General features: G+C 42.7%; 1 protein-coding gene across 2 annotated transcripts in view; it reads right to left on the reverse strand.

Moving 5' to 3' along the window:
• NALCN (sodium leak channel, non-selective) overlaps positions 1–26209 on the reverse strand; it is a 300944-nt gene that overhangs the window by 207577 nt on the left and 67158 nt on the right. For both annotated transcript variants that reach the window (XM_061435322.1, XM_061435321.1), the window contains 2 exons: positions 3706–3848; positions 3475–3579 (listed from right to left, as the gene is read on the reverse strand). In XM_061435322.1, coding sequence (XP_061291306.1) covers positions 3475–3579; positions 3706–3848 — 248 coding nt within the window. The remainder of the gene's footprint in view (positions 1–3474; positions 3580–3705; positions 3849–26209) is intronic.

The raw sequence follows: 26209 nt of genomic DNA on the forward strand, positions 1-26209 counted from the left end.
CTGATTACTAATCCAAAAATTTCCACATCATTTTCCCTATGTTTTCCTGCGTCCTGCTCTATTATGGTCTCCACAAGACCTTTGGCATTAATTTTTCTGTAATTTGTTTCTGTGCTGTGACTTGGAGGGAAGTTGCTTTGCTATTTTAAAGAAAACATTCTCATCTCTGATTCTCGTTTGCCTCTGAACAGCCTGTATCAGAGCCAATTCCTATCGAACCTCCTAAGATGTTGGAAAGCCCCTACTTTATCCTATTAATGTGTATAATTTCCCTTTCTACAAACACAGACCTGGGAAAGTCCAGGGACTTAGAAGCATCACTGAGTCCACCAAGCCTGGGACCCTCTTCGGCTTTCTATGAGGATGCCTTACAGAGAACAACTGCAGACGACCTACATACTAGAGGAAGGTGAGAACTGGCTTCATTTCAGAAAGGCTGTGTGCTTCACAATACACAACCATTTGCATTTTATTTCCTGAAAGCCCATCTGCTTTATTAGAATTAGAAACTTCCTATTCAGTGTTTTAAACCAGCTAAGGAGAGGTCCTTAGGCACAAAGTTGTGTCAGATTTTACAAATGTAACAGAATCATGGCAGATGACGTCTCTCCCTTCCACACACAAAAAAGCATCTGGATCACTTGCTGAGGGGGCTGGGGAGAGGCTGGGCGGAGCCTGCGGCCTGTTGCCAGGCACCCCAAGTGGTGGTTTACCAGAGAGGCTGCTGCAGGAGCTTTCGGTTGCCTAGCAACCGGGTCCTCAGCCACAGCGTTTTTCTTAATGAAGGTTTTTCACAATTCTCTGTGTGATTACCTCTGTCGAATACCTAGACGCATTACCTCTGAATTACTGGCTTATTCCTCCTGATTAAGGGCAATTTTGCATCCAAGCAATTTTGTACAACTGTGTTCACAGCCTCTCCACATTTCACTTCCTGGGAAAACTACTGGCTGATTTGGTGGCATTTCCAAACACCACTTTTCCAGCTGCGGTTTGACAAGTAAGAGTTACTTAATGAGCATTATGTGGTTTGAAGGACGTTTTAGGTCCTCTCTCGGGAATATCAAATGTGGATTCTGTGTGGAGTTCATAGCTGTATATTACACTTCATTCTCAATGTCTATTCTGGAAAACACACCTTCACGAGGGTGTCACTCTACTTAAAAGACAAGCCAACAATGCACTTGGTACTGTATAATTTCTCAGAGTTCATTCGAAAAAATGAGAGCAGAAATATGTGGTGAACTCACTGTAGGTTTTCCTACATGCCATCTGTGATATAACCTAGATGACACCTAAAAAAATCTTTCATGGAAGTTGAATAGCAGTTTGACAAAACTGAAAATATTAATACTATTTCATCTATAAGGAACTGGTTAGACTATTTGAACTTTCACAACATTACGAAGATGCTGCATAAGGCTTTTCCAAAGATGAGCATGTTTAATAGATTTTTGCTGTTAGCTGTTAAATATAATTATTATTTTTGTTACCTTTGCACTTCTCCTTAATTTTATTCCTCTTCTTCCCCATCTTTACCCCAGTGAGCCACTATCCTGAATTCTCTTCTTTAAAAAGTTAATACATAGTCATAAATATAATTGTTTTTAAAAATAAAATATTATTTAAAGTAATAATTATATAATTATTAAAAGTTCAATTTGGAGATTTTCAAAGTAAAATTTTTACCTTGAATCCTTAAGAGAAATCTTTGTCTTAGTAGACCTGTATATATATTCACAAACTTAAATTTATCTTCAAATTTAACGTTAATAGTTATGAGGCATAAAAGCATTTCATTCTCAATTTAGGAATTTTTATTATCTTTCTTTTTTATAAAGATTCAAAAAAAGCCTCTTGATGAAAGTGAAAGAGGAGAGTGAAAAAGTTGGCTTAAAGCTCAACATTCAGAAAACTAAGATCATGACATCTGGTCCCCTCACTTCATGGCAAATAGACGGGGAAACAGTGGAAACAGTGTCAGACTTTATTTTTCTGGGCTCCAAAACCACTACAGATGGTGATTGCAGCCATGAAATTAAAAGACGCTTATTCCTTGGAAGGAAAGTTATGACCAACCTAGATAGCATATTCAAAAGCAGAGACATTACTTTGCCAACAAAGGTCCGTCTAGTCAAGGCTATGGTTTTTGCAGTAGTCACGTATGGAAGTGAGAGTTAGACTGTAAAGAAAGCTGAGCACTGAAGAATTGATGCTTTTGAACTGTGGTGTTGGAGAAGACTCTTCAGAGTCCCTTGGACTGCAAAGAGATCCAACCAGTCCATTCTAAAGGAGATGAGTCCTGGGTGTTCTTTGGAAGGACTGATGCTCAAGTTGAAACTCCAGTACTTTGGCCACCTCATGCGAAAAGTTGACTCATTGGAAAAGTCTCTGATGCTGGGAGGGGTTGGGGGCAGGAGGAAAAGGGGACAGCAGAGGATGAGATGGCTGGATGGCATCACCAACTCCATGGACATGAGTTTGAGTGAACTCTGGGAGTTGGTGATGGACAGGGAGGCCTGGCATGCTACAACTCATGGGGTTGCAAAGAGTCGGACATGACTGAGCGACTAAACTGAACTGAACTGAATACCAGAAAAAGATATTTATAAATCTATTCTTCCTTTCTAATCAAATAAACAAATACGCAAAACAAAGCCAAAAAATAAAAACAAAGAATTTTATCTGAATTACCCTTTTATGTAATAAATGCCATGCTATTTTTATATAGCATGGTCACTTCCAATTTCTTAGAAGCATAGGGGAAACCTTCTGAACATTCAGTAATTCCTCAAAATTCACAGGAAAGCATTTGGAATTGAGTCTTTTTCATAATTTATTCTATTATGATTACTTTGTTCTGAATGAAATAAATTTTCTAGTGAACAATTCTAATCATTTACATATGGGCCATTATATTGGTTTGCAAATATATGGGTATTTATAAAAATGGGAAATTCTACAGTTGCCACACTTAGATTTTTTTCTTTGGCTGGGCCAAGTCTTAATTGCAGCATGCAAATTCTTAGATGCAACATGTTCTAGTTCTCTGACCAGGGAATAAACCTGGACCCCCTGCATTGGGAGTATTAAATCCTAGCCACTGGATCACCAGGGAAATCCGTCTAGTTGCTATATTTTATCTTCAAGCCCTTTGAGGACATGTGAAGGCAGAATCAAATCAAAAGTACCTAATAAATGTGATGATAAGCCTGGTTGTGTGTCAAACGTACCCCTGGAACTGTTAAAAAAAAATAGGTGCCATCACCCCCAGGGTCTGATTTGGTTCTTCTGGGTGTGGGCCTTTGCATCTGTAAGTTTAAGCAGCTCCCTCAGTGAGTCTGGCCGCCAAAGCCCATGATAAGAGGCGTTTCTCAAGTTCCATCAGTTCCCAAGGGTGGTGCAGAGGGACACGCCCAGTTCAAGAGAATGACGTCATCGTCTGCGGGTGACGCCATCACCCCCAGTAGGTACCTGCGTGGTGGCCGTGGAAGTAGTGTTGCTTCTTGACCCCCACATCTGTTGAAACTGCACCCTGATTTCTGCAAATGTTTCTATAATGACAGCGATGAACACGTTCTGCAAGAAAACGAGAGACCACACTTACCAAAGGCTGGGCAAGAGGGAGGGAAGACCATCAAAACCAAAAGATCTGCAGAAACTGCCAGAAAACATAGACCTGATGAGGAGGAACTGCACGAGTACCTTAACAAGCCAGGCCAGGAAGAAGATCAGGGTGATGAAGTAGAAGTAGGAACGCCAGCGGGGAAAGCTGTCGATGGCTCGGTACATGAGGAACACCCAGCCTTCCTGGGAAGCGGCCTCGTACACAGTGAAGATGCTGGTTCCTGCCCAGACAGAGTGAGGGGGAGGCAGGCTGAGTTGGGGTGGACTTTTGAAATGAGAAGACATTTTTCAGAAAAACAATATTTATCCATGATCATTTTCTCAATGATAAAAGCACTTCTAAAGGGACTCAAATCACATGCAACGTTTATTGTTCTTGTTCCTCGGGATTTCTCTTTTTACTTGAAGTAACACTGCTTTACAATGTTGTGTTATTAACAGTTTCTACTGTTCAGCAAAGTGAATCAGCTATTCCTATACATATATCTCCTCTTTCTATTTGGATTTCCTTCCCAGGTAGGTCACCATAGAGTCTTAAATAGAGTTCCCTGTGCTACACAGTAGGTTCTCATTCAGTTTAGTTCAGTCGCTCAGTCATATCCGACTCTTTGTGACCCCATGAACCGCAGCATGCCAGGCCTCCCTGTCCATCACCAACTCCTGGAGTTTACTCAGACTCACATCCATCGAGTCAGTGATGCCATCCAGCCATCTCATCCTCTGTCATCCCCTTCTCCTCCTGCCCTCAATCTTTCCCAGCATCAGGGTCTTTTCCAATGAGTCAGCTCTTTGTATCAGGTGGCCAAAGTATTGGAGTTTCAGCTTCAACATCAGTCCTTCCAATGAACACCCAGGACTGATTTCCTTTAGGATGGACTGGTGGATCTCCTTGTAGTCCAAGGGACTCTCAAGAGTCTCCTCCAACACCACAGTTCAAAAGCCTCAATTCTTCAGCACTCAGCTTTCTTTATAGTCCAACTCTCACATCCATACATGACTACTGGAAAAACCATAGCCTTGACTAGACGGACCTTTGTTGGCAAAGTAATGTCTCTGCTTTTGAATATGCTGTCTAGGTTGGTCATAACTTTCCTTCCAAGGAATAAGCGTCTTTTAATTTCATGGCTGCAGTCACCATCTGTAGTGGTTTTGGAGCCCAGAAAAATAAAGTCTGACACTGTTTCCACTGTTTCCCCATCTATCTGCCATGAAGTGAGGGGACTGGATGCCACAAAGCTAGTGGAGGTGATGGAATTCCAGTTGAGCTATTTCAAATCCTGAAAGATGATGCTGTGAAAGTGCTGCACTCAATATGCCAGCAAATTTGGAGAACTCAGCAGTGGCCACAGGACTGGAAAAGGTCAATTTTCATTCCAATCCCAAAGAAAGGCAATGCCAAAGAATTCTTAAAGTGAAAAGTGAAGTCGCTCAGTCGTGTCCGACTCTTAGTGACCCATGGACTGCAGCCCACCAGGCTCCTCCCTCTATGGGATTTTCCAGACAAGAGTACTGGAGTGGGTTGCCATTGCCTTCTCCAGAAAAACAGCTGCTGCTGCTGCTAAGCCGCTTCAATCGTTTCCGACTCTGTGTGACCCCATAGACAGCAGCCCACCAGGCTCTCCCGTCCCTGGGATTCTCCAGGCAAGAACACTGGAGTGGTTTGCCATTTCCTTCTCCAATGCATGAAAGTGAAAAGTGAAAGTGAAGTCGCTCAGTCACATCCGACCCTCAGCGACCCGGTGGACTGCAGCCCTCCAGGCTCCTCCGTCCATGGGATTCTCCAGGCAAGAATACTGGAGTGGGGTGCCATAAACTACCACACAATTGCACTCATCTCACATGCTAGTAAAATAATGCTTAACATTCTCCAAGCCAGGTTTCAGAAATATGTGAACTATGAACTTTCAGATGTTCAAGTTGGTTTTAGAAAAGGCAGAGGAACCAGAGATCAAATTTCCAATATCTGATGGATCATGGAAAAAGCAAGAGAGTTCCAGAAAAACATCTATTTCTGCTTTATTGACTATGCCAAAGCCTTTGACTGTGCAGATCACAATAAACTGTGGAAAATTCTGAAAGAGACGGGCATACCAGACCACCTGATCTGCCTCTTGAGAAATTTGTATGCAGGTCAGGAAGCAACAGTTGGAACTGGACATGGAACAACAGACAGGTTCCAAATAGGAAAAGGAGTATGTCAAGGCTGTATAATGTCACTCTGCTTATTTAACTTCTATGCAGAGTACATCATGAGAAACACTGGGCTGGAGGAAGCACAAGCTGGAATCAAGATTGCCGGGAGAAATATCAATAACCTCAGATATGCAGATGACACCACCCTTATGGCAGAAAGTGAAGAAGAACTAAAGAGCCTCTTGATGAAAGTGAAAGAGGAGAATGAAAAAGTTGGCTTAAAACTCAACATTCAGAAAACTAAGGTTCTAATTAGTTATCTATTTTATACGTAGTACCAATAGTGTTATTCTTGGGATTTTGATAAAGTTGTTTCTGAGTTCAAGCCAGGGCAATTTTAATATTTTTAGCAATAAAATAATTTTAGGCTATAGCATTTGCTGTAACAATGTGGAAAATAAAACTAGCATTCAAGTCAAGTAAAGATATAATAAAGAAAGGACGTGTACCATATACACTTGGGGTTTAACACTTTTAGGTGCTATAGTTTTAACTGAAATGAAGTAAATTGGAGAACTGGGTTTCATTTGAAATCACGTTCTCATAGGACAAACTAAAGTAACCAAAAATTCATGTAATGGAGCCCATCTTTGGTTTCCATGGTGTTTACTGAACACCAAAACATAAGGTAGTAAATCACTAAATAGGGCTTTGTATTTTCAGGGAGAATTCTCTCATTGAAAATACTCCTAACAATGCAAAGAAGGGCAAGGGAACAATATGTGGGCAGATTTTTGGAGGTATGATTAAGAGGAAAGTCAGTATTTAACCTTCATGGCATTATGAGTGTGTGTCATTATGTCCCTCTTTTGAAAATGGGAGAGAGAAAGCACATCAAGTATAGGGAATCTGTCTAAGGCGCAGAGAATAAGTAGGGGAACTGGAATTAACCCCGTCGTTCTGGAACAGGGACTTGCATGTTTGTGAGGCAATTAATTCTGTCTCCTGCTACCTGTACCCTGGTTTCCCCATCTATAAAACCGAAAGATAGACAAATACAATATAGAGAAACATTTTCACCTCAACAAATTCCACTGCTATCAATGAATTAAATTATTAAAGGACATATAACCAATATCCACCCATACATGGGCTCATCACCCAGAAATTGAAAACTAGAAGGCGCATACAACCAAATGTCCAGACTAAGACAGAGGTCACTAACGTTGGCTGACTCCTGACAGCCTCTCTGGGTCTGTGCGTGCAGGAAGAAGAATCAGAGCATCAGCGAATTCCAAAGCACCCAGAACAGCAGAAAAGTGTAGCAGCAAACGGGGGCAAATGAGAAGTAACAAGGATTAAAAGAAAAAAAGTACTCATTTGGTACAACCTTGCCTCACCAGTAAAACCACTTTATCAGTTACCTCACCATTCGCAGCACTGAAGCTTTGAGATGAGATCAAAAGGCCATATAGAAAAAAAAAAAAAAGCATCTGTATATTTACATATATTTTCTAAGTTAAACTTTGTTATAAGTCATAAAGATTCGTACTTGAAATGTATTTCTTCAGAGAGAGAATTTCTAAACGCCCAAGTGCTAAATATAGAATACTTCTAGAAAAGGGGAGTTGAAAGCTTTAACTACAGGATTCACAAATGGAAAAGAAGTGTTGACAAGACTGAAGCTGACACGGGCAGGAAAGTTTAGGCGTTAGGAGAGCAGTTCCAAGGATGCTGAGCCCACAGGCCAACTAAAACACTCCCCACCTCTGGAGCTGGGCAATTTCCACGGAGGCTTGAGCTTAGAGCAGCAGAGCAGAGGTCACGACTGTCACGCCCCTGCCTTTGAAGAGCAGAGATTTTAGATCAAAAGAGCTCGGGGGAAATTTATTTTCCATTAGTTGATTAAAAAACAGAAGAAAAGTGTGCTGAGCCACAGTGAGCATGCAGCGACCTTCCTTAGCATTCAAATCGTCCGCTCTTCTAACCTGTGTCACCTTCCTGGGCCTCAGGCTCTGCCAGTGAAGATGTCTGTGGGTCACCACTAACACACAGAATAAATGTTACTTAGTAGCTTTTGCAATTTTCTCCAAAAGCAAGCAAAACATATCATGCGAGAAATGTGGTTTCTTCCAGAGTGTTTGAGCTTCATCACCCACTTTTGAAAGATCTATTGGAAAGTACATTCAAAAGAAATCAAGGCCAAAAGGGCAAGACTTCATGTAATTCTTAGGGAGTTGACAGTTATGACATTAGAATTTCACAACGGTCCAAAGTTAGAACCAAGTATTTGGAGGAAGTACTGAGGCTTTCTTGTCTTCGCATTTGGGGGCACTTATTGTTCACATTTCTGCATTATCATGCATAAGCAAGGGAAATAAGAATTAACTTTAAGGTAAGGTTGGTCCGTCTACCTCAGAAGAGCCACAATAGTTAGAATTTTTTTCTTTTTTTTAATTTAAAAAATATTATTTGTTTTATCTTTATTTTTTGGCCATGCCACGGAGCTTGCAAAATCTCAGTTCTCCAACCAGAGACTGAACCTGAGCCATAGCAGTGAGTATTCATTGGAAGGACTGATGCTGAAGCTCCAACACTTTGGCCACTTGTTGTGAAGAGCTGACCTACTGGAAAAGACCCCGATGCTGGGAAAGACTGAAGGCAGGAGGAGAAGGCAGTGGCAGAGGATGAGGCAGATGGCATCGCCGACTCAACTGACACGAATGTGAGCAAACTCTGGGATACAGTGGAGGACAGAGAGCCTGGCGTGCTGTAATCCATGGAGCTGCAGTCGGACACAACGTAGCATCTGAACAACCACCACACAGCAGTGAAAGTGCTGAATCCTAACCACTAGACCACCAGGGAACTCCCTGTTTTATTTCTGAATAAAACCGAACTAGTAAATAAACACAAGTACAAAAGATCAACCAAGACTGGGATGAAATCATTCGACTTTCTGTTTTTTTTCAGCGGCATATTAAAATCTGATTCAGGTCTAAGTGGGATGGAAGAAAGATATCTGAGTGATATTGACCAAATATAATTTACAATACATGTGATAAATATAAATAACATACGATTTTCACTAAAAATAGTTATTTGTGTTATGATAAACATAAAGTTTCTATAACTTACAATGAAAGACTTAAGCAGGGTGAAAATAGACAGCCTTGATGTCCTGCTTTCCCAATTTCGAACCAATCTGTGGTGTAGATGATAGTAACTGAAGTAGGGAGGCCTTTAGTATCAGGCTTTATGATAACCTGGCAAGAATTTAGGCTGTGCTCTGTCAAAGCCTTCAATTTCCTTTAGTGTCTTGGTTTCTGTCTCTCCTGCTGTCTTTAGATTTCCCCCTAAATTTCTTCTAAACTGACTCTGTGTCTTGCAGCTAGGTTGTAACCCAGTTATTAATATTATTTTGACCCCTGTTACTGTGATGATACAGTGTTGGCGAGGGAAAACGTCCTATAATCTTATGATTAAATCTCAGGGGTTCTGACCTTCAGAAGAATTTCTTAGCCTTTTTGTTCTTGGTTTGTGTGATACAGAGAGGCTGAAGGGGGCTCTGGTCATCTGCCTGCCCTCCTCTGAGGACAGATGAGGCTCTGAGGAAGCAGACGTCCTCTAGGACATGACTTTCTCATGAAGAACAGAGGGCTGTGGGCTTATTTCAAAATGGTCACTGTTCCTCTCCCCTGCAGGAACTATATGGGAATTTTTCTCTGATCATCACCTTAAGAACCAGGTATGTCTTCTGCAGGTAAAACTCACAAAAGCCTTGGGTCCCCATAAAATGGGGGGATTTTTCAACTCCTAATCTAGTCCATGTTCAGCCTCCAGCAATTACTCGATTTTAGTTTAAGTATCTCTGGCACCATGGCTTCTGCCCCTGGGAAGCAATGATTCTCCGTATTTGCTGTCTCTCCAGATTGCAAGGCATGAATGTGCCCTGCAAACTCAACTCTCTGATAGATCTAAGAGCACAGCTGACTTTCAGAATTGCTGGTGTTCAGTTTGTTTAGCTTTTCTCTTCTTATGAGAGCAGGATTGATAACTGCTAAGCTCTTCACATGTTAAAGCAAAAACCAGAAGCCATTAAATAACTTCTTATTGGTTTAAGGTATGGGTCAGAAATAGTATGGACAAATGAGCATGTCTGGTTAAAATGAGAATTCTAAATTAATGCGCAAAGGCATGATTCTCTGTTGACATGTAGCCTGTTAGTCACTCAGTCATGTCCAATTCTTTGTGACCCCATGGACTGCAGCCCGCCAGGGTTCTCTGTCCATAGGATTTTCCAGCAAGAAAACTGGACTGGGTTGCTATTTTATTCTCCAGGGGATCTTCCTGACTCAGGGATCAAACCCAGGTCACCTACATTTCAGGCAAACACTTAACCATCTGAACCACCGGGAAAATCCTAAGTGGAAGTGAAAATCCTAAGTCACCTCCAGGCCCACCAGGCTCCTCTGTCCATGGAATTCTCCAGGCAACAATACTGGAGTGGGTAGCCATTCCTTTCTCCTGCGGATCTTCCTGACCCAGGGATCGAACCCAGGTCTCCTGCACGGCAGGCGGATTCTTTACTGTCTGAGCCACCAGGAAAGCCCACATATAGCCTGCTTGGTCACAATTTGGCTTCTGCACTAGTAACAGCGTAGGGGTGAAAAGATGGTCCCATGCCATGTCAGAATACTTCTGCGCCATCTGTGTGTCTCCCCTGTTAACACCTTTTCCTCCTTACACCTTAATTGCTGCCTGTTCTTCTGCTTGATTTTAACAACACACTCTAAGGCACCATTCAACACAGACCACAGAGGGACAACAGGACAGTGGAGAAGGAGGAAGGAAAAAACAAAACAAAACAGTTCTTCATGGGATATGGTCCCAGTATCCATTATATAACAGCACAACAAACTTAATCAAAGCCAAGGAGCTCTGGGCAGCTGTGATCCAGGCGGCTCATGCCTGGAATGAAGTGGCTCTCCACGCTGGCCAGACTGCCGCATGGGCCAGAGCTCCTCTGGCCAGAGAGCTGACCTTTCGAGCAAGTACTGGACTCACTGACATAAGAGCAATCAGGCATTTGCAGTGTGGCAGATGGCGTGATGCTCACTTTTTCACCCCTGGTCAGGAGAACGACAAGAAAATCAGTCCTGGAAATACCACCTAGCCTCCAATGTACATAGAAATATGTCTGGAATATGGAGTGATTATTCAGAGCTTTACTAATCTTTTGTTTAATTATTATTCAGCAGGTATATACTCCTACTCATTCTTCCTCATCAATAATAAGAAAGATTATAATTACTTGATAATATAGTTATTACTGAAAGTGAAAGTGAAAAAGTGAAGGTGTTAGTTGCTGAGTTGTGTCCGACTCTTTGAGACTCCAAGGACTGTAGCCCGCCAGGCTCCTCTGTCCGTGGAATTCTCCAGGCAATAATACTGGAGTGGGTTGCCGTGTCCTTCTCCAAGGGATGTTCCCAACCCAAGGATCAAACCCGGGTCTCCTGCACTGCAGGCAGATTCTTTACTGTCTGAGCCACCAGAGAGGCCCCATATTTATTATATTTATGATTATATTTATATAATTTAATTTATAATATAATAATTGTCATTAGCTGATGTACCTCAAAAATTATACTCTTGACAGAGGGTTTTCATGAACCTCCATAACAGGTTCACTCAACAATTCTGCAGATTAGGAATAAGAAGATAGGGCAGGAGTTGCCTCTTTTTGAGAGATGAGGAAGTAGAACTGAATGTCTTACTCAAATCTCTTATTTGATTGACACCACCACTCTTTGACTTCTCATCAATGGTGCTAACATAGGAATCAGGAATAAGTACCCACTATATTAGCTGCGTTTTATAATTTTCTTCAACTTGAATAAACCTGCTATTACTTTGACAGACGTATATCACATTGCCAGCAGTAACTGCTGACGCTTAAAGGGGGCACCATCCACATAGCTACTTGAGTAAAAGGCTCTTTCCTTTGGCCTATTTAAGTTTGCCAGCCTTTTAATCCTTCTGTTTTGACCTCAGAGTCTTGGATCTCTCTCCTTTTAAAAAGAGACAAGAGACCATCAAGAGCCTGACCTTATTTGCATGACAGATTCTCAATGTCTCTTGCTTCCTTTTCCCCAAAAGCTTCATTTTAAGGGCTGCATGAATAGGACTAACACACCATTATGTATCTTATTCTATCAGCGGGGTGAAGCAGTTCAAAAAGTTTGTCCAAATTTTCAAGTGTACAGTTTCTTTCTTTTCCTCCCACCAAGATGGTCAACACCACAAGAACAGCCCAGCCTACCAACATAAAGAAAAGTTTATCGGGACAAAACGCAACGAAGAAGCTGAAGGTGCCAGTGAAAGAAACAAAGCAGAGAGCAGGTCAGGGAGAGGGTCTGCCGGAAGTTTTCAGAGAGAAAACGCGTGTCAAAGGAAGGAAGGATGCCTCAGACAATGAGCTGAGAAGCCGACTCTGAAAGCTGGCCAGGCAGCTCCACTGCCTTCTTGGAGGAGCTCCAGACCTGGATTGTCTGCCTTGGTTTCTAAGAAGAGATGGTGGCTGGGGCCAGCTGGTCACCCACAGCAGCTGCCAGGGCTCCTGGTGCAGGGAGAGCAGGCCAGCTTTGCTTGCGAAAGGACGCTCCATAGCCCTCACTGGCAGTCAGAGATGCTGGCTGCCCTTTGCCAGCTCCCTCTCCAGGGATCACTCTACTTCCTTCCCAGCCCACCCCCGCCCTCCTTCCTTCTGCTGCCTCAGGGGACCTTTCTCCCATACGTGTCCTCAGCAAGGCAAAGTGAAGTCGCTCAGTCGTGTCTGACTCTTTGCGACCCCATGGACTGTAGCCTACCAGGCTCCTCCCTCCATGGGATTCTCCAGGCAAGAGTACTGGAGTGGGTTGCCATTTCCTTCTCCAGGGGATCTTCCTGACCCAGGGATTGAACCCAGGTCTCCCGCAGTCCGGGCAGACGCTTTAACCTCTGAGCCACCAGGCAGTTTTATTCTCAACTGGCAGCACTGGGTGCTCACAGATCCTAATATCACTCTGCTCACTGAAGCAGCTGCCCTAGTGTTTTAAGCCCATTTACAGAGGAAGAAAGGGCTTCCCAGGTGGCCCTAGTAGTAAAGAATCCACCTGCCAGTGCAGGAGACTCTGGAGATGCGCGTTCGATCCCTGGGTGGGGAAGATCTCCTGGAGGAGGAAACGGCAATCTGTTCGAGTATTCTTGCCCGGGAAATTCCACGGACAGAGGAGCTTGGCGGGCTACAGTCCGTGGGGTGGCAAAGAGTCAGACATGACTGAGCGCAGCTCAGCGCAGAAGCAGCACAGAGGAGGAGACTGGGATGGGGCAAGCGGAGTCTTTTGTCCAAGACGGGATTTGAACACACGTTCCTTGGAGCCCATTCTCCGCACCACTGCGCTGCTGTTTGGCTGCTCTTCTGGAAATCTCACGGGGCAATGAGCAGGCAAGAGCAGCAGATTCTGGGATGTCCCTGGCATGGACTCCTCAGCCAGAACAGGGCTTGTCACCATTACACAGGTCTCTGGGTGCTTGGGCTTCCCTGGCAGCTCAGCAGTAAAGAATCTGCCTACAGTGCAGGAGACACAGGTTTGATCCCTGGGTTGGGAAGCTTCCCTGGAGGAGGGAATGGCAACCCACTGCAGTATTCTTGAATGGAATATCCCATGGACAGAGGAGCCTGGTGGGCTGCAGTCCACGGGGGTCACAAAGAGTTGGACGTGACTTAGCAACCAACTAACAACTGGGCACTTAGCTCCCACTTCGTCTTGTGGATAAAAGCCTAGACCTAAGGACAGTCAGGCTCTGGGCAGAGTGACGGCAGCCTAGACTGTATTGGGGCAGCTGCCGCCGAGGGCAACTGCAGCCTCCGGGACATAGAGCCAGAGGAGCAACGAGACGGGCTCCCTGGAGCTGTCAGAGATCACACAGGTGGAGAGAACCACCCGGGGACCTGCAGGGCCCTTTTCAAAGGCTTTGGTTCTCTACTGACACCCTGGCAGGTTCATCCTTCTCTCTCTCATTTCCTAAATGAGGAGCCAGTGGCTCAGCAAGGCTGCGACGCTTGCCTGAGGTCACCCAGCAGTGACCGTCTGGAGCCGTGTTCCCAGGCATCCATGCCTGCCTCCAAAAACTGTTCTTTCCACTCAGCCACGCACGTCTGAATTTTCTGAAACTTTTTTCTTGGCTTGGTTTGGAGGAATTTGAACAAATTCCTGTCTGGTGTACTTTGCGAAAGCAAAATTCTGCTTTTAAAATTAAAAGCCCCAAGGAAAGGGAGGGGGGAGGAGGGGGAAATTCCTCCAGTGTTTTTGGATTTGCAAAGGTTCTTCTGGGTTTCTGTTCACGGTGGGGAGAGGACAAGGATGGGCCTCCTCTCCACGCCCTCGGTATTCCTCAGATTATTGTCTCCCATGACTAGATGGAGATAGTTTCAACTCCAGAGTATAAAACCTTAAAATATAGCAAAACTGTACTTACTTTCACTGATGAGGAGGATCTATGATGAAAATTAAAACCACCTAAAATTCAAAAGTGACTCTAGTTTTGGTGTGTACCTTCTGGTCATTCAGCGATATGATCTGAAATTCTATGACTTTGTTCCATGATACAAATATAACCATTTGAGAAGTAGAACATATCACTAACACAGAGAATTTTTATATAAAATACATTTGTTTTGACTTTAATGTAAGTGGGGATTCCCAGGTGGCTCAGTGGTAAAGAATCCTCCTGCCAATGCAGGAGATGCAAGAGATGAGGGTTCGATCCCTGAGTTGAGAAGACCCCCTGAAGTAGGAAATGGCAATCCACTCCAGTATTCTTGCCTGGACAATTCCATGGACAGGGGAGCCCGGCAGGCTACAGTCCACAGGGTCACAAAGAGTTGGACATGACTGAGCAACTGAACACACACACATACGTAAATGGCTACTTTTTAGAAGACAGCTATAATTGGCTGGGTGTTTTGTCCTTTGCTTATCGATACCGTGCAGGGCCCTGTGGGGCTCCTGGGCTCCAAGTCTTTCTTTGTCTCCCATTTCTTTGATTATAGGAAACAGCCACCTTTCCGCCTCCATGACCTTTCCTGAGCCCCAGTGGGCAGATTCAAGCAGTTGTTCATTAGGGAAGGGAGAGGATGCGAGACCAGGGAGAAACAAATAGTGGAGAGCAGCCTTGGACAAAGTTCTGCTTCCCCATCAATGGACACACACAACATCTTTGAGCTGTTTTTCAGAGACTGAAACCCCCTCCAGGTGAAAGAAGTTAATGATTAATAATGGTAGGTTGCCCACAAACATGTAGACCCCAGACCAGTTGGACTTGAGGGTGGATGATGCTGACGCCTCCTTACCCCACCACCACCCATCAGAAGAACATCCACAAGCTGCTCACACCCTCTTCGAACTGGTGCTATAAAACTACTCACCATCTTCTTTGGGGGAGGGAGTGTGCCGTGCTCAGTTGCTCAGTTGTGTCGGACTCTTTGTGACCCCATTGACTGTAGCCCACCAGGCTCCTCTGTCCATGGGATTTCCCAGGCAAAAATACTAGAGTGGGGTGCCATTTCCTTCTACAGGGCAAGGCAGGGTAGTAGAAACACAGTTTTTCCCTGTCCTCCCACAGAGCCTCCCTCTGTGGCTCCCTTTGCCTGGCGAAGTAATGAAATGATTAGGGCTGCCATATGCCTGTCCTTCAGGATGACTTCAAGGGACAGAGGTCACCCACCAGCCACACAGGAGGCTGACTTCAGGAAGAGAGAAACGCATACTTTGCTTGCACTGGCCCATTTTGGGGTTTTCTCTTATAAGCTTGTATGTGCTATGGCTGAGTCATTTCAGTCATGTCCAACTCTTTGTGACTCTTAGCCCACCAGGCTCCTCTGTCCCTGGGATTTTTCAGGCAAAGAATACTGGAGTGGGTTGCCATGCCCTCCTCAAGGGTACCTGCCCAAGCCAGGGATTGAACCTTCGTCTCCTGCAGCTTCTGCATTGCAGGCGGATTCTTTACCACTGAGCCATCATGGAAGACCTCTCTTACAAGCATACTTTATCTCGATTATCATATTGACGAATAGTAGCTTCTGTTCCATGGGCACTGTTCTCAGAAATGGCTGGCATCCAGGGAAATGTCAGTCTGAAAAAATATACTATTAAAAAATTTTTGTTTAAACATGTTAGAGTTTCCTACAAATACCTGAGGCAGATTTGGGTAATTCAGGAAAACAAAATAAGGCAAAGTTCAAAAAGGCTCCCTATAAAACAGCTCTTTTTTCCTCACAAAGATCCCACTCTACTAACCTTGCCCTGAATTACTGGCATGCTGAACCACAGGAATTCATACTCTACACATACTCTAAGCTGAAAGAATGAGGTCTAACCATAGATCTAAAATAACAAGGTAAGATTAAGAATTTAACATCCCATAAAGACTTAAGATTCTTGGAAATGTTCAAAGAGATGTTTTAAACATGAGATTGTTACTTTTTAAATATAGGGTTTGGGTTTCATGACTAAATCATTATGATTTAACAATATGAATCACTGAATTATTTCTGAAGAATAAAAAAAAGTATAGCTCTTAAAAATAGGTATACTTTATTTCATTTCAATGCTCTTAAAAACTTGCCAAAGGAGTGTTATTGCTGAAAAACGTTAACACATAGGTAAAATACTAAGCATAACAGACACATACTCACACATACATATTTCTAAACTCAGCCACACCCATAGAAAGTCACATACTAGAAAGGACTATCAGTCTAAAACCTGTTTTTCTAGGCAAAGAAATATGAGAAATTTTTAGTGCTGGAACAGGAAATATTTTGGCAAACCACCAAAACTACTTTGAACTCACAATGATGTTACTGATGATTGTAACAATGGCCATCTCAGGGGAATATAAATCTAACCCTATAGAGTTTGGTGAAATGTAGGGTGTATTTTTCCTTAACTGTCCATCAAACCATACTCATTGGAAGCTTCAGCACATCATTTATCTATTAGCAGAGAGTTCCTGAAGCAGGGTGTTTGATGATTTTTGGCAAGATTCTAGAATAATGTCACATGGCTTCAGTGAAACTGACACTGTGTAATTCTACAAATCTGATCATTTTATTTCATAGAGACTATGCTCATCTGAGCCACTGCTGACTTTGCCTTTTTGACCAAAACTACACAAGTCTCACTGATCCATTGTAGAGTCAAGAATGCAAGTGTTCTTAATTTAATCATGTACACTTTTCATTAGTCAATCTGGTTTTCGATTTTAAAAGAAAAAGGTAAGAGGTTCCATTAGCTGTAGCATTTTCAGTCTAATTGAATCCCTTAAACTTAACCTGTGATAAAGCTGAGTTGCTCATCTTCTTGCCCTTCCCCAAACATGCCCTTCCCCAAACATGCTTCCCCAAACATAACTCTTCTGGAAGTTAACAATGACTCCATTTAATCAGTTATGACTCAAGTCAAAAACCTTGGAGTGATCTTTCTCTTTTAATACTCAGCAAATCTATCGGGAAGCCCGTTAACTTAGAAGCACTGTGTATCTAGAATCTTCTCCCACCTCCACCGCTACCACCCTGGTCCAGGGCACCAGCAACTCTCTCATGGCTTATTACAGCCTAATGGTTCCCCCTCCTTTGTTGCTGCTTCTCCTCAGTCTGTTCCCAAGCCAGCAAGCACAGAGTTTCCGGTCAGTCTTGTTTATCCACATCAAATGCCCCCCAGTCTCCCATCTCACTTAAGAGTAAAAGCCAGAGTCATTGTATTGCCACATAAGGCTCTCCACGATCTATCTGTCCCTGGTTGTCTTTCTGCCTATGTCCCCTTCTGCTCTCAAGATGAGCGCTTCCACGTATCAAGGGAGAGGGTATTGAGCACGCTATCCCCCAGGGCCTTTGCACCAGGTGATCTCTTTGCTTTGCACACACTTACCCTGAGAGCCACAGGGCTCACTCCCTCACAGTAATCATATTTTTATTTAAAGGAAGATTTCACAGCTACCCTACCCCAGATCGCAACTCCTGCTCACACATCCCTGCTCTCCCTCACCTGTTTTACTTCTTAACATTTATCACCACATTACACACGGTGTGCATGCTCACTCAGTCATGTGTGACTGACTGTTTGCAACCCCATGGACCCTCTGTCCATGGGGATTCTCCAGGTGAGAATACTGGAATGGGTTGCCGTTTCCTTCTCCAGGGGATCTTCCCGACCCAGCAATTGAACCTGTGTGTCTTACATCTCCTGCATTAGCAGGTGGGTTCTTTACCAACTGCACCACCCAGGAAGCCCACACTCAGTTTATTTTACTTGTTTATCCAGATTATCTCCTATCTCCTCCAACAGAATGTGGAAGCCTCAGGAAGGCAAGGACTTTTTGTCTGTTTGGCTCACTATATCCTAGTAGGTCCTCGATAAACAATTGTTAAATTAATAAAAATATGTTCTCAAAATAACTGATTGTCCAGGAAAGGAACTGAGAGGAAAACAGTCAAGGAACACATACATATACACTAGAAAGAAAAGAAAATCAAACCTGAGTCAGATAATAGGATATGCATGTTTGGAATGTATAAAAATCCCATTAGTCATTTGCTAGCTACATGACTTGGAGAAAGAGCAAATAAAACACAAGAGGACATGTGAAATTTTGAGACCAGGGCCAGACTAATGTAGGAACAGGTGGCATTTTCCTAATGTGTTCCCTCTACGGCAGATGGTGTCTGTAATTTACAGCCTGCACAGTTCCATTGCTATGATTTCTCAAGTTTCTAGTAAAATACAACCATGCCCAGGGGGCACCTTCCCTATGGCACATCCCACACAAACCCAGGAACCATTCAGCTCTCTCTTCTCTCTATTTGAACAAATGGACAGAAGAATTTCTCAACTGAATACAGATCACAAATTATACTGGTCGAATGAATTTCCTAAGTCACAGGTCCACTTAATATGCACGAACCCATCACTGTTTAAGTTCCATGAACAGCCAGCAGCAGCTGGGTCCCGAGCAAAGGCGGGTGAGTAGACTTTGCCTCTAATGTGTCATCTGGAAGCCGTAAGATGTGTTAAACTGTGTGCACTTGATTTCTCACCCAAAGGTTACTGCCTATTAGTCACTCACATTTCTTGCTGGTGGGTGGAGGACAATGCTGGGAAATGCAAGGGCATTGCTCCCTAGAAACTAACTGCCTCCAATGAAAACCTAAGGAAGAACTTTCCAAATGGAAAGAAAAGCTTTTCAAATAAGAACAGCACTGGGTGGAAGCTTGGAGAGGCCTCAAGGAGGAACACTTAGTCAATACAAAAATAAATAATCCGATAAAGACAAAGAAGAAATTCCTAGAGAAACCAAGATGCCTACCTAGGGACTCTGTACATGTGTGCTCAGTCGCTTAGTCGTGTCCAACTCTTTGTGACCTCAGGGACTGTAGTCCGCCAGGCTCCTCTGTCCATGGGATTCTCCAGGCAAGAATGCTGGAGTAGGTTGACATTTCGTACTCCAGGGGATCTTCCTGACCCAGGGATCGAACCCATGTCTCTTGCGTCTCCTGCACTGGCAGGTGGATGCTTTACCACTGCGCCACCTGCGAAGTCTACAGGCTCTCTTTGGAGCTCAAATTTCATAAAATGACATTAAAAAAAGGCAAAAGGTTGGATATGTAACTCCAAATAAATAAATACATCAGGTTGGCTGATCTTCATATATAATGTGTCCAGAAGGTCAGGGTTAAAAACGAGGTTGAAGTTTGCAAAATAATAATGATTCCTGGCAATGTGGAGCATGAGGATAAACAACAGAGGGATCTAATACCTTGAGGAAGAGAATCATTAAACTGGATAGGCCACGATCAAGAGTTTAACAAGGAAAGGCATGTTCAGGGATGTGAGGCAAAGAAAAGGTGGGTGAGGTACCCTTAGCACACTATCTAGGAGGCATCAGATAAACTGTTAGTAAGTCAATAAGCTGTCATCCCTGAGAAAAACTGGTAAAAATGATAACAATTATAAAACCAGAAAAAAGTCAATGTAACCTTGACTTTGAGAAAGAAAATTTGTCAATAATATAAATGCGCTTAGTCGCTCAGTCATGTCCAACTCTTTGCAACCCTGTGGACTGTAGCCCGCAAGGCTCCTCTGTCCATGGGGATTCTCCAGGCAAGAATACTGGAGTGGGTTGCCATGCCCTCCTCCAGGGGATCTTCCCAAGCCAGGGATTGAATCCAGGTTTTCTGCATTGCTGGCAGATTCTTTACCATCTGAGCCACCAGGGGAAGCCCCAATAATACAAAAAACAACCATTAATTTTAGAAAGTCTAGATCCTCTGAAGACCTTTAGGAAAGAAAGTGGAAACCACCAAGAGTCAGCATAGCTCACTATGAAGGCACTGGTTCCAATCTGGCTTAGTTTCCTTTATAAAAATTTTATTTAGATATTGCTTGCTTGCTTGATTGATAGGATAACTAGAAAAGTAGATGTGGTTGTATTAAATCTCAAGACATTTCACATTCTACCCTTCAGAAAACTTGGAGCAATCTTCCTAACTGATAGTAGGGTGAGATGAATTCGCAGCTGAGTGAACATCTTTTCTATACTAAGTTTCTATGTAGAAATTAAAGGGAAAATTCTATGCTAATTTAAGATATAACCAAAGAAAACTGTCCTCTTAAGGATCTGCATGTGCTGTGTTATGCTTAGTTGCTCAGTCGTGTCTGACTCTTTGCTGACTGTAGCCCGCCAGGCTCCTCTATCCATGGGATTCTCTAGGCAAGAATACTGGAGTGGGTTGCCATTTCCTTCTCCAGGGGATCTTCCCAACTCAGGGATCGAACCCAGGTCTCCTGCATTGCAGGCGAATTCTTTACCATCTGAGCCACCAGGGAAGCCTTAAGAATCTGCATACCACCCCATAAACATATAATCTCTCAAAAAAAGTCATTAAGAAAATTAATTCACTGATTTATAATGGTGAATCAATTATCATGATTAATATCAAGTAATCACTACTATTCATTCATCTGATGAATATGTTTCTTAAATGTAATTAGGGGCTTCCCTGGTGGCCTGTCCTGGGACAGGCCATATCTGGGTTTATACACAGACTGTCCCCAAGAGTGCTTAAGAAAGTATCCGGGCATTTCCTGTGAATCACTCAGAGAGACACTTGGGTTAGAGGCCTCCAAGGAGCCTAGATTTGTTCTCCATCCACACAAAATTCAGGCATTGCCAACCATCTAATTGAACCAATACATCTTGGTGATTTCTCAAAATTACCTATTTATGTCGTGTTTTCAAGAAATATCTTATTTCCACATTTGTCTTTCCTGACTTGCAGTAGGCACTGAAAATATTATGTGGTCCAGCAAAGAAATTTTCCATTTCCTGAAGTTCAAACACTAGATTTTTCTTGGATGAAAATTTTAGCCATCTGTCAGCACTGTGCTTTCTTGTAAAGAATACACCCTTTTATACCTGTACCCTGGAAAATTCTTGCTTTAATTTCTTGCCTCTATTGCAAGAGAAAAAATAAACAACACTGAGTTTATATGTTTCCTTTCTAAATGCCTCACAGGACTGGGATTACTATAGCTCTAATTTTTAAATTTACTTATTTCCATTCTGTAGATGACCACAGAATAGATTTATGATAAAAACTGCTTCACTGACTGATGCAAATAAATAATTTTAGGATGCTAAGTATAAATATTTTTAGATTGCTAAATGCTTTTTCATCTTAAAAATAAATTGTTATAACTGCCAAGCATAATTAACCTAAATGTTTCTAGTTTTTCTTAAACATTTAATTGAAATGCATAATATTCAATGTATTTTCCTCTTTTTATCCTCACTTTAGGGCTGTCTATAAATTATCATTCCCTTCTCCAGGGGATCTTCCTAACCCAGGGATCGAAACTGGGTCTCCTGCATTGTATTGCAGGCAGATACTTTACCATCTGAGCCACCAGGGAAGCCCCACAAATTAATCAAAGTGAAATGCAATTTAGCAGAACTTAAAGAGCTTTCCATTCTGAAGGACATCAGCCCTGGGATTTCTTTGGAGGGAATGATGCTGAAGCTGAAACTCCAGTACTTTGGCCACCTTATGCGAAGAGTTGACTCATGCTGGGAGGGATTGGGGGCAGGAGGAAAAGGGGACGACAGAGGATGAGATGGCTGGATGGCATCACTGACTCAATGGATGTGAGTCTGAGTGAACTCCGGGAGTTGGTGATGGACAGGGAGGCCTGGCGTGCTGCGATTCATGGGGTCGCAAAGAGTCAGACACGACTGAGCGACTGAACTGCACTGAAAGAACTTTCTATTACCTCCTGAAACTTCAGTCGAATAATCAGAAAGGTTGTTCCAGTCTTATAAATTTGTTCCCACTTATCTTTGTTGTTCAGTCACTAAGTTGTGTCCAACTCTTTGTGACCTCGTGGACTGCAGCAAGCCAGGCTTCTTTGTTCTTCACTACCTCCCGGAGTTTGCTCAAATTCACGTCCATTGAGCCAGTGGCACTATGTAACCATCTCACCCTCTGCCACCCCCTTCTCCTTTTGCCTTCAATCTTTCCCAGCATCAGTGTCTTTTCCAATGAGCTGGCTCTTCACATGAGATGGCCGAAGTATTGGACTTACATAGCATCCATTAAATAATGTGTAATTACTGATACAAACAACTTGCTTGATATAGAACATCTTTATAATAAGGATGCACTAGGGATGATTTTATGAGATGATGGAAAGAAATTTTAGTCACAAACTAGATATTCTCTGGAGATGTTACTGAACCGCTAACGTTAAGAATTTTGATCGGATTCACTTTTGTTAGGTATTGGCTCTCAAACATCTACATGTGAAAACTGAACACCACAGATCTCTACTGTCCAGAGAATCTGACTTCTCCTCTGTGAATGTCATCAAATGAAACCCACACAACATGGTCTAGTTAGCTCCAGGAACCAGTGACTGCTCCCTGATTAAATTTCTACATCACTGTTCAGCCTGACCCTCCACATCTGCCTCAGCCCATTTATTACATGCACCTGTGTCACTCAGGCTTCCCTGAGATAAAACCAGTCAAATGAATCATCTAGGGAGTCCTGTATTGGAGAAGGAAATGGCAACCCACTCCAGTGTTCTTGCTGGAGAATCTCAGGGACAGGGGAGCCTGGTGGGCTGCCGTCTATGGGGTCACACAGAGTCGGACACGACTGAAGCAACTTAGCGGCAGCAGCAGCAGCAGGGAGTCCTGTATTTTGTTTTTTACTTTGGTTGTGTGATTCCTAATACCTAAAGATGGCTTTCTTACCTGTCTTTCATACCCTTTTCTGGAGTGGTTATCTTTACAGGGCTCATAGACCACACTGAGAGCCTCAGGTTTTAGGAAGGTTGAGTTTTAAGTTGATTGGCGGGCTAACCAGAGTTCATTTTGTTATTGTTATGCTTACATAACTCACAGAAATATTATTCATGTGTGTATGTATAGATGTGTGTGTGTGCTCAGTCGTGTCCCACTCTTTGCGACCCCAAGGACTGTAGCCCACTAGGCTCCTCTGTCCATGGACTTTTCTAAACAGGAATACTGGAGTGCATTGCCATTCTCTTTTCAAGGGGATATTCCTGACTCACAGATCGAACCCAAATCTCTTATATCCACTACACTGGCAGGCGGATTTTTTATCATCACACCACCTGGGAACCCCATGTGTGTGTGGACAGGGAAGCCTGGAGTGCTGTGCAGTCCACGGGGTCACAAATAGTTGGACACTATTGAGTGACTGAACTAAACTGATGTATGTGTATATATATATATATATATATATATATATATATGTATATGTATATGAAGTATCCCATTATTTTTTTAAAAAGCTAAAAAATTCCACACTCTCTTTTTTGGCATTCATCGAAATGTCAATTCTTCTGGAATGACCCACTGAAAATTGAGGGGGGAAAATGCTCCTTTTTTTGTACTTTGTGGTATACTACTTTTGTATATATACTGTAGTATACTTTTGAAGTATACATGAAAAGCAAAATGAGTTTATGTTGGCATCAACAATAGAAAATGGTAACACTATTTCTGTACACTACTTCTGAAAAAGTTCAGGACTCCCCAAGCATGAGCATTGTTGGAACACAGTGAAGATGGTACATTTGGCATTTTCCACTGTCACCAGAAAATAATGCTTCCGATTAGCAGAATTTAGCTATATGCACAAGCATCTAGGACTTTAGCTAGTGGGATCTACCTGACATCAATTTTTTTAAAAGCCTTGGCTCTTGAGCAGAAAATGCAATTAAATTCAAGCTGTGTGCTTCATGTCCCTTTTATCCTTAGTCAGATAAAGAGACAAGAATTATGCACAACCAAGTCCATGCTAGAGAAGTCTTCAATAAAACACCACGGTTTAAATAAGTCACCAAGAAGAGATCCCTAAAATTCCAAACAATGCTTACATTTTAGAAAAGCTTCATGGATACAATTACACATAATGCATTTGGAGAGTGACCATGGCACCAGGCAAGACTGTTTTCACATGTAGAGGATTCATCAAAGCTGACAAATGACCCACAGAGACAGAATCCCTGACTACCCTACAAACTTAATAAACACGGACCAAAGGAAAGGGAAACAAGCCCATCAGAGCCTTGTTGTTGGTCAGTCCCTCAGTCGTGTCCGACTCTTTGTGGCCCCATGGACTGCAGCACACAAGGCTTCCCTGTCCTTCACTATCTCCTGGAGTCTACGCAAATTTGTGTCCATTAAGTCAATGATGCCATCCAACTGTCTCAACCGTTGTCGCCCCCTTCTCTTCCCGCCCTCAGTCTTTCCCAGCATCAGGGTCTTTTCTAATGAGTCGGCTCTTTCCATCAGGTGGCCTAAGTATTGGAGCTTCAGATTCAGCATCAGTCCTTCCAATGAATATTCAGGGTTGATTGCTTTTAGGATTGAGGGGTTTGGTCTTCGTGCAGTCAAGAGTCTTCTCTACTTCCTTTGATACTCAAACGGGCACCTCTTGCATTTCCTGCCTTGGCAGGCAAATTCTTTACCACTAGCACCACTGGGAAGCCCAAGTACATAATCCCTAAAATCAAATTCTGTTCCTCATGATAGACATGACTGCTGTTCTCTCTGTCTGGCATCCCCATGATTCTGTTTTCCATCTCTTTCTGCCTGGTAGTACTGAGAGTGCCCTAAGTTATTCAGCATTCTAAATCTACCTTCAACTCTTCAACTTAAAACAACAAAGCAAGTCTTACAGATATGCGTGACAACGTCTCAGCTATGAAGAATTAATTGTACAAGATTTTCTTAATTTCCTCAGATTACAACAAACTAACATTAATAAAAAGTGAGGACATTATGCATTTTGCAATTCTCTTAAATAAAATACATGTTAGAGAAGCTCTGGTTACCATTTTAGGTTTGATTACAGATTAAGGTTTTTTCCACCACCGGACTTTCTGTTTTAAAAGTAAAATCACACATTCTGGGACATTTTGCACGCTGAAGTCATTTGGGTTTTAGCTTTGTACCTTTTAGACACTCGAGACGCTCAATGAAGCCACAAAGTATGGTTCTTGCTGTGTACTATTATTTCCAGTGGCATATAAAATTTTTTTTTTCAGGAGAATGTTAGGATGTGGAAGGAAAAAGTCTCCATTTTGTATCCCATTAGACAGTTTTCTGCCTTTTAAGACGTTGATCATACGGAATGGCCCATTATCCATCTTTAATGTTCTTAGAATCTGTCTCAGAGGCTTTTTGTTAACAACTGCAGTCAGCCTTAAGAGCTGTATCCTTGCTCCTGACACATGTCCACGATGACTCACCCACTATTATTTTTATTTTTATATTCTTGGAGTGGAGGCAGCGATTAAATCTGCCTTCTTGCTATATCTATACCTCCTTATATTTAATTCTAATACCCTCTTACTACAGTCCCTTGGCACCCATCTTTTTCCACTCTAGAAAAACTTCCCCAGGGTTAGAAGAAAGGGTCATGAGATTTGCCAGGCTACAGAGCAGCCCTGTGAATTTCTCCATCATGATACAGGTGACAATATCTTTTCTATGGTGCCCATACTGTGACCAAGACATTCCTGATTCTGCACTTCCCATTCGTGCAAAGTCCTTCATCCATGATTCACCACTCTTTTCTCTCTTCCCACAAGCCAAATCCTTACTTAGAACACAGCTTCTGTCCCCTTGCACATTTCTTGAGTGTTAGGCGTCCAGCATACATACTTTCATTCACTGTGAAATACTACAGGCTGAAAACAAATATCAGGCAAAAGTCAAGTGTCCAGAACATATATAAGAATAAGGTAGACAAGCCAAGAGAAAAATGGGCATAATATATAAAACAGTAACTTACAGAAGAAAAGAAATCTGACCA

This window comes from Bos javanicus, chromosome 12 (genome assembly GCF_032452875.1).
Source record: "Bos javanicus breed banteng chromosome 12, ARS-OSU_banteng_1.0, whole genome shotgun sequence".
Taxonomy (NCBI): Eukaryota; Metazoa; Chordata; class Mammalia; order Artiodactyla; family Bovidae; genus Bos; species Bos javanicus.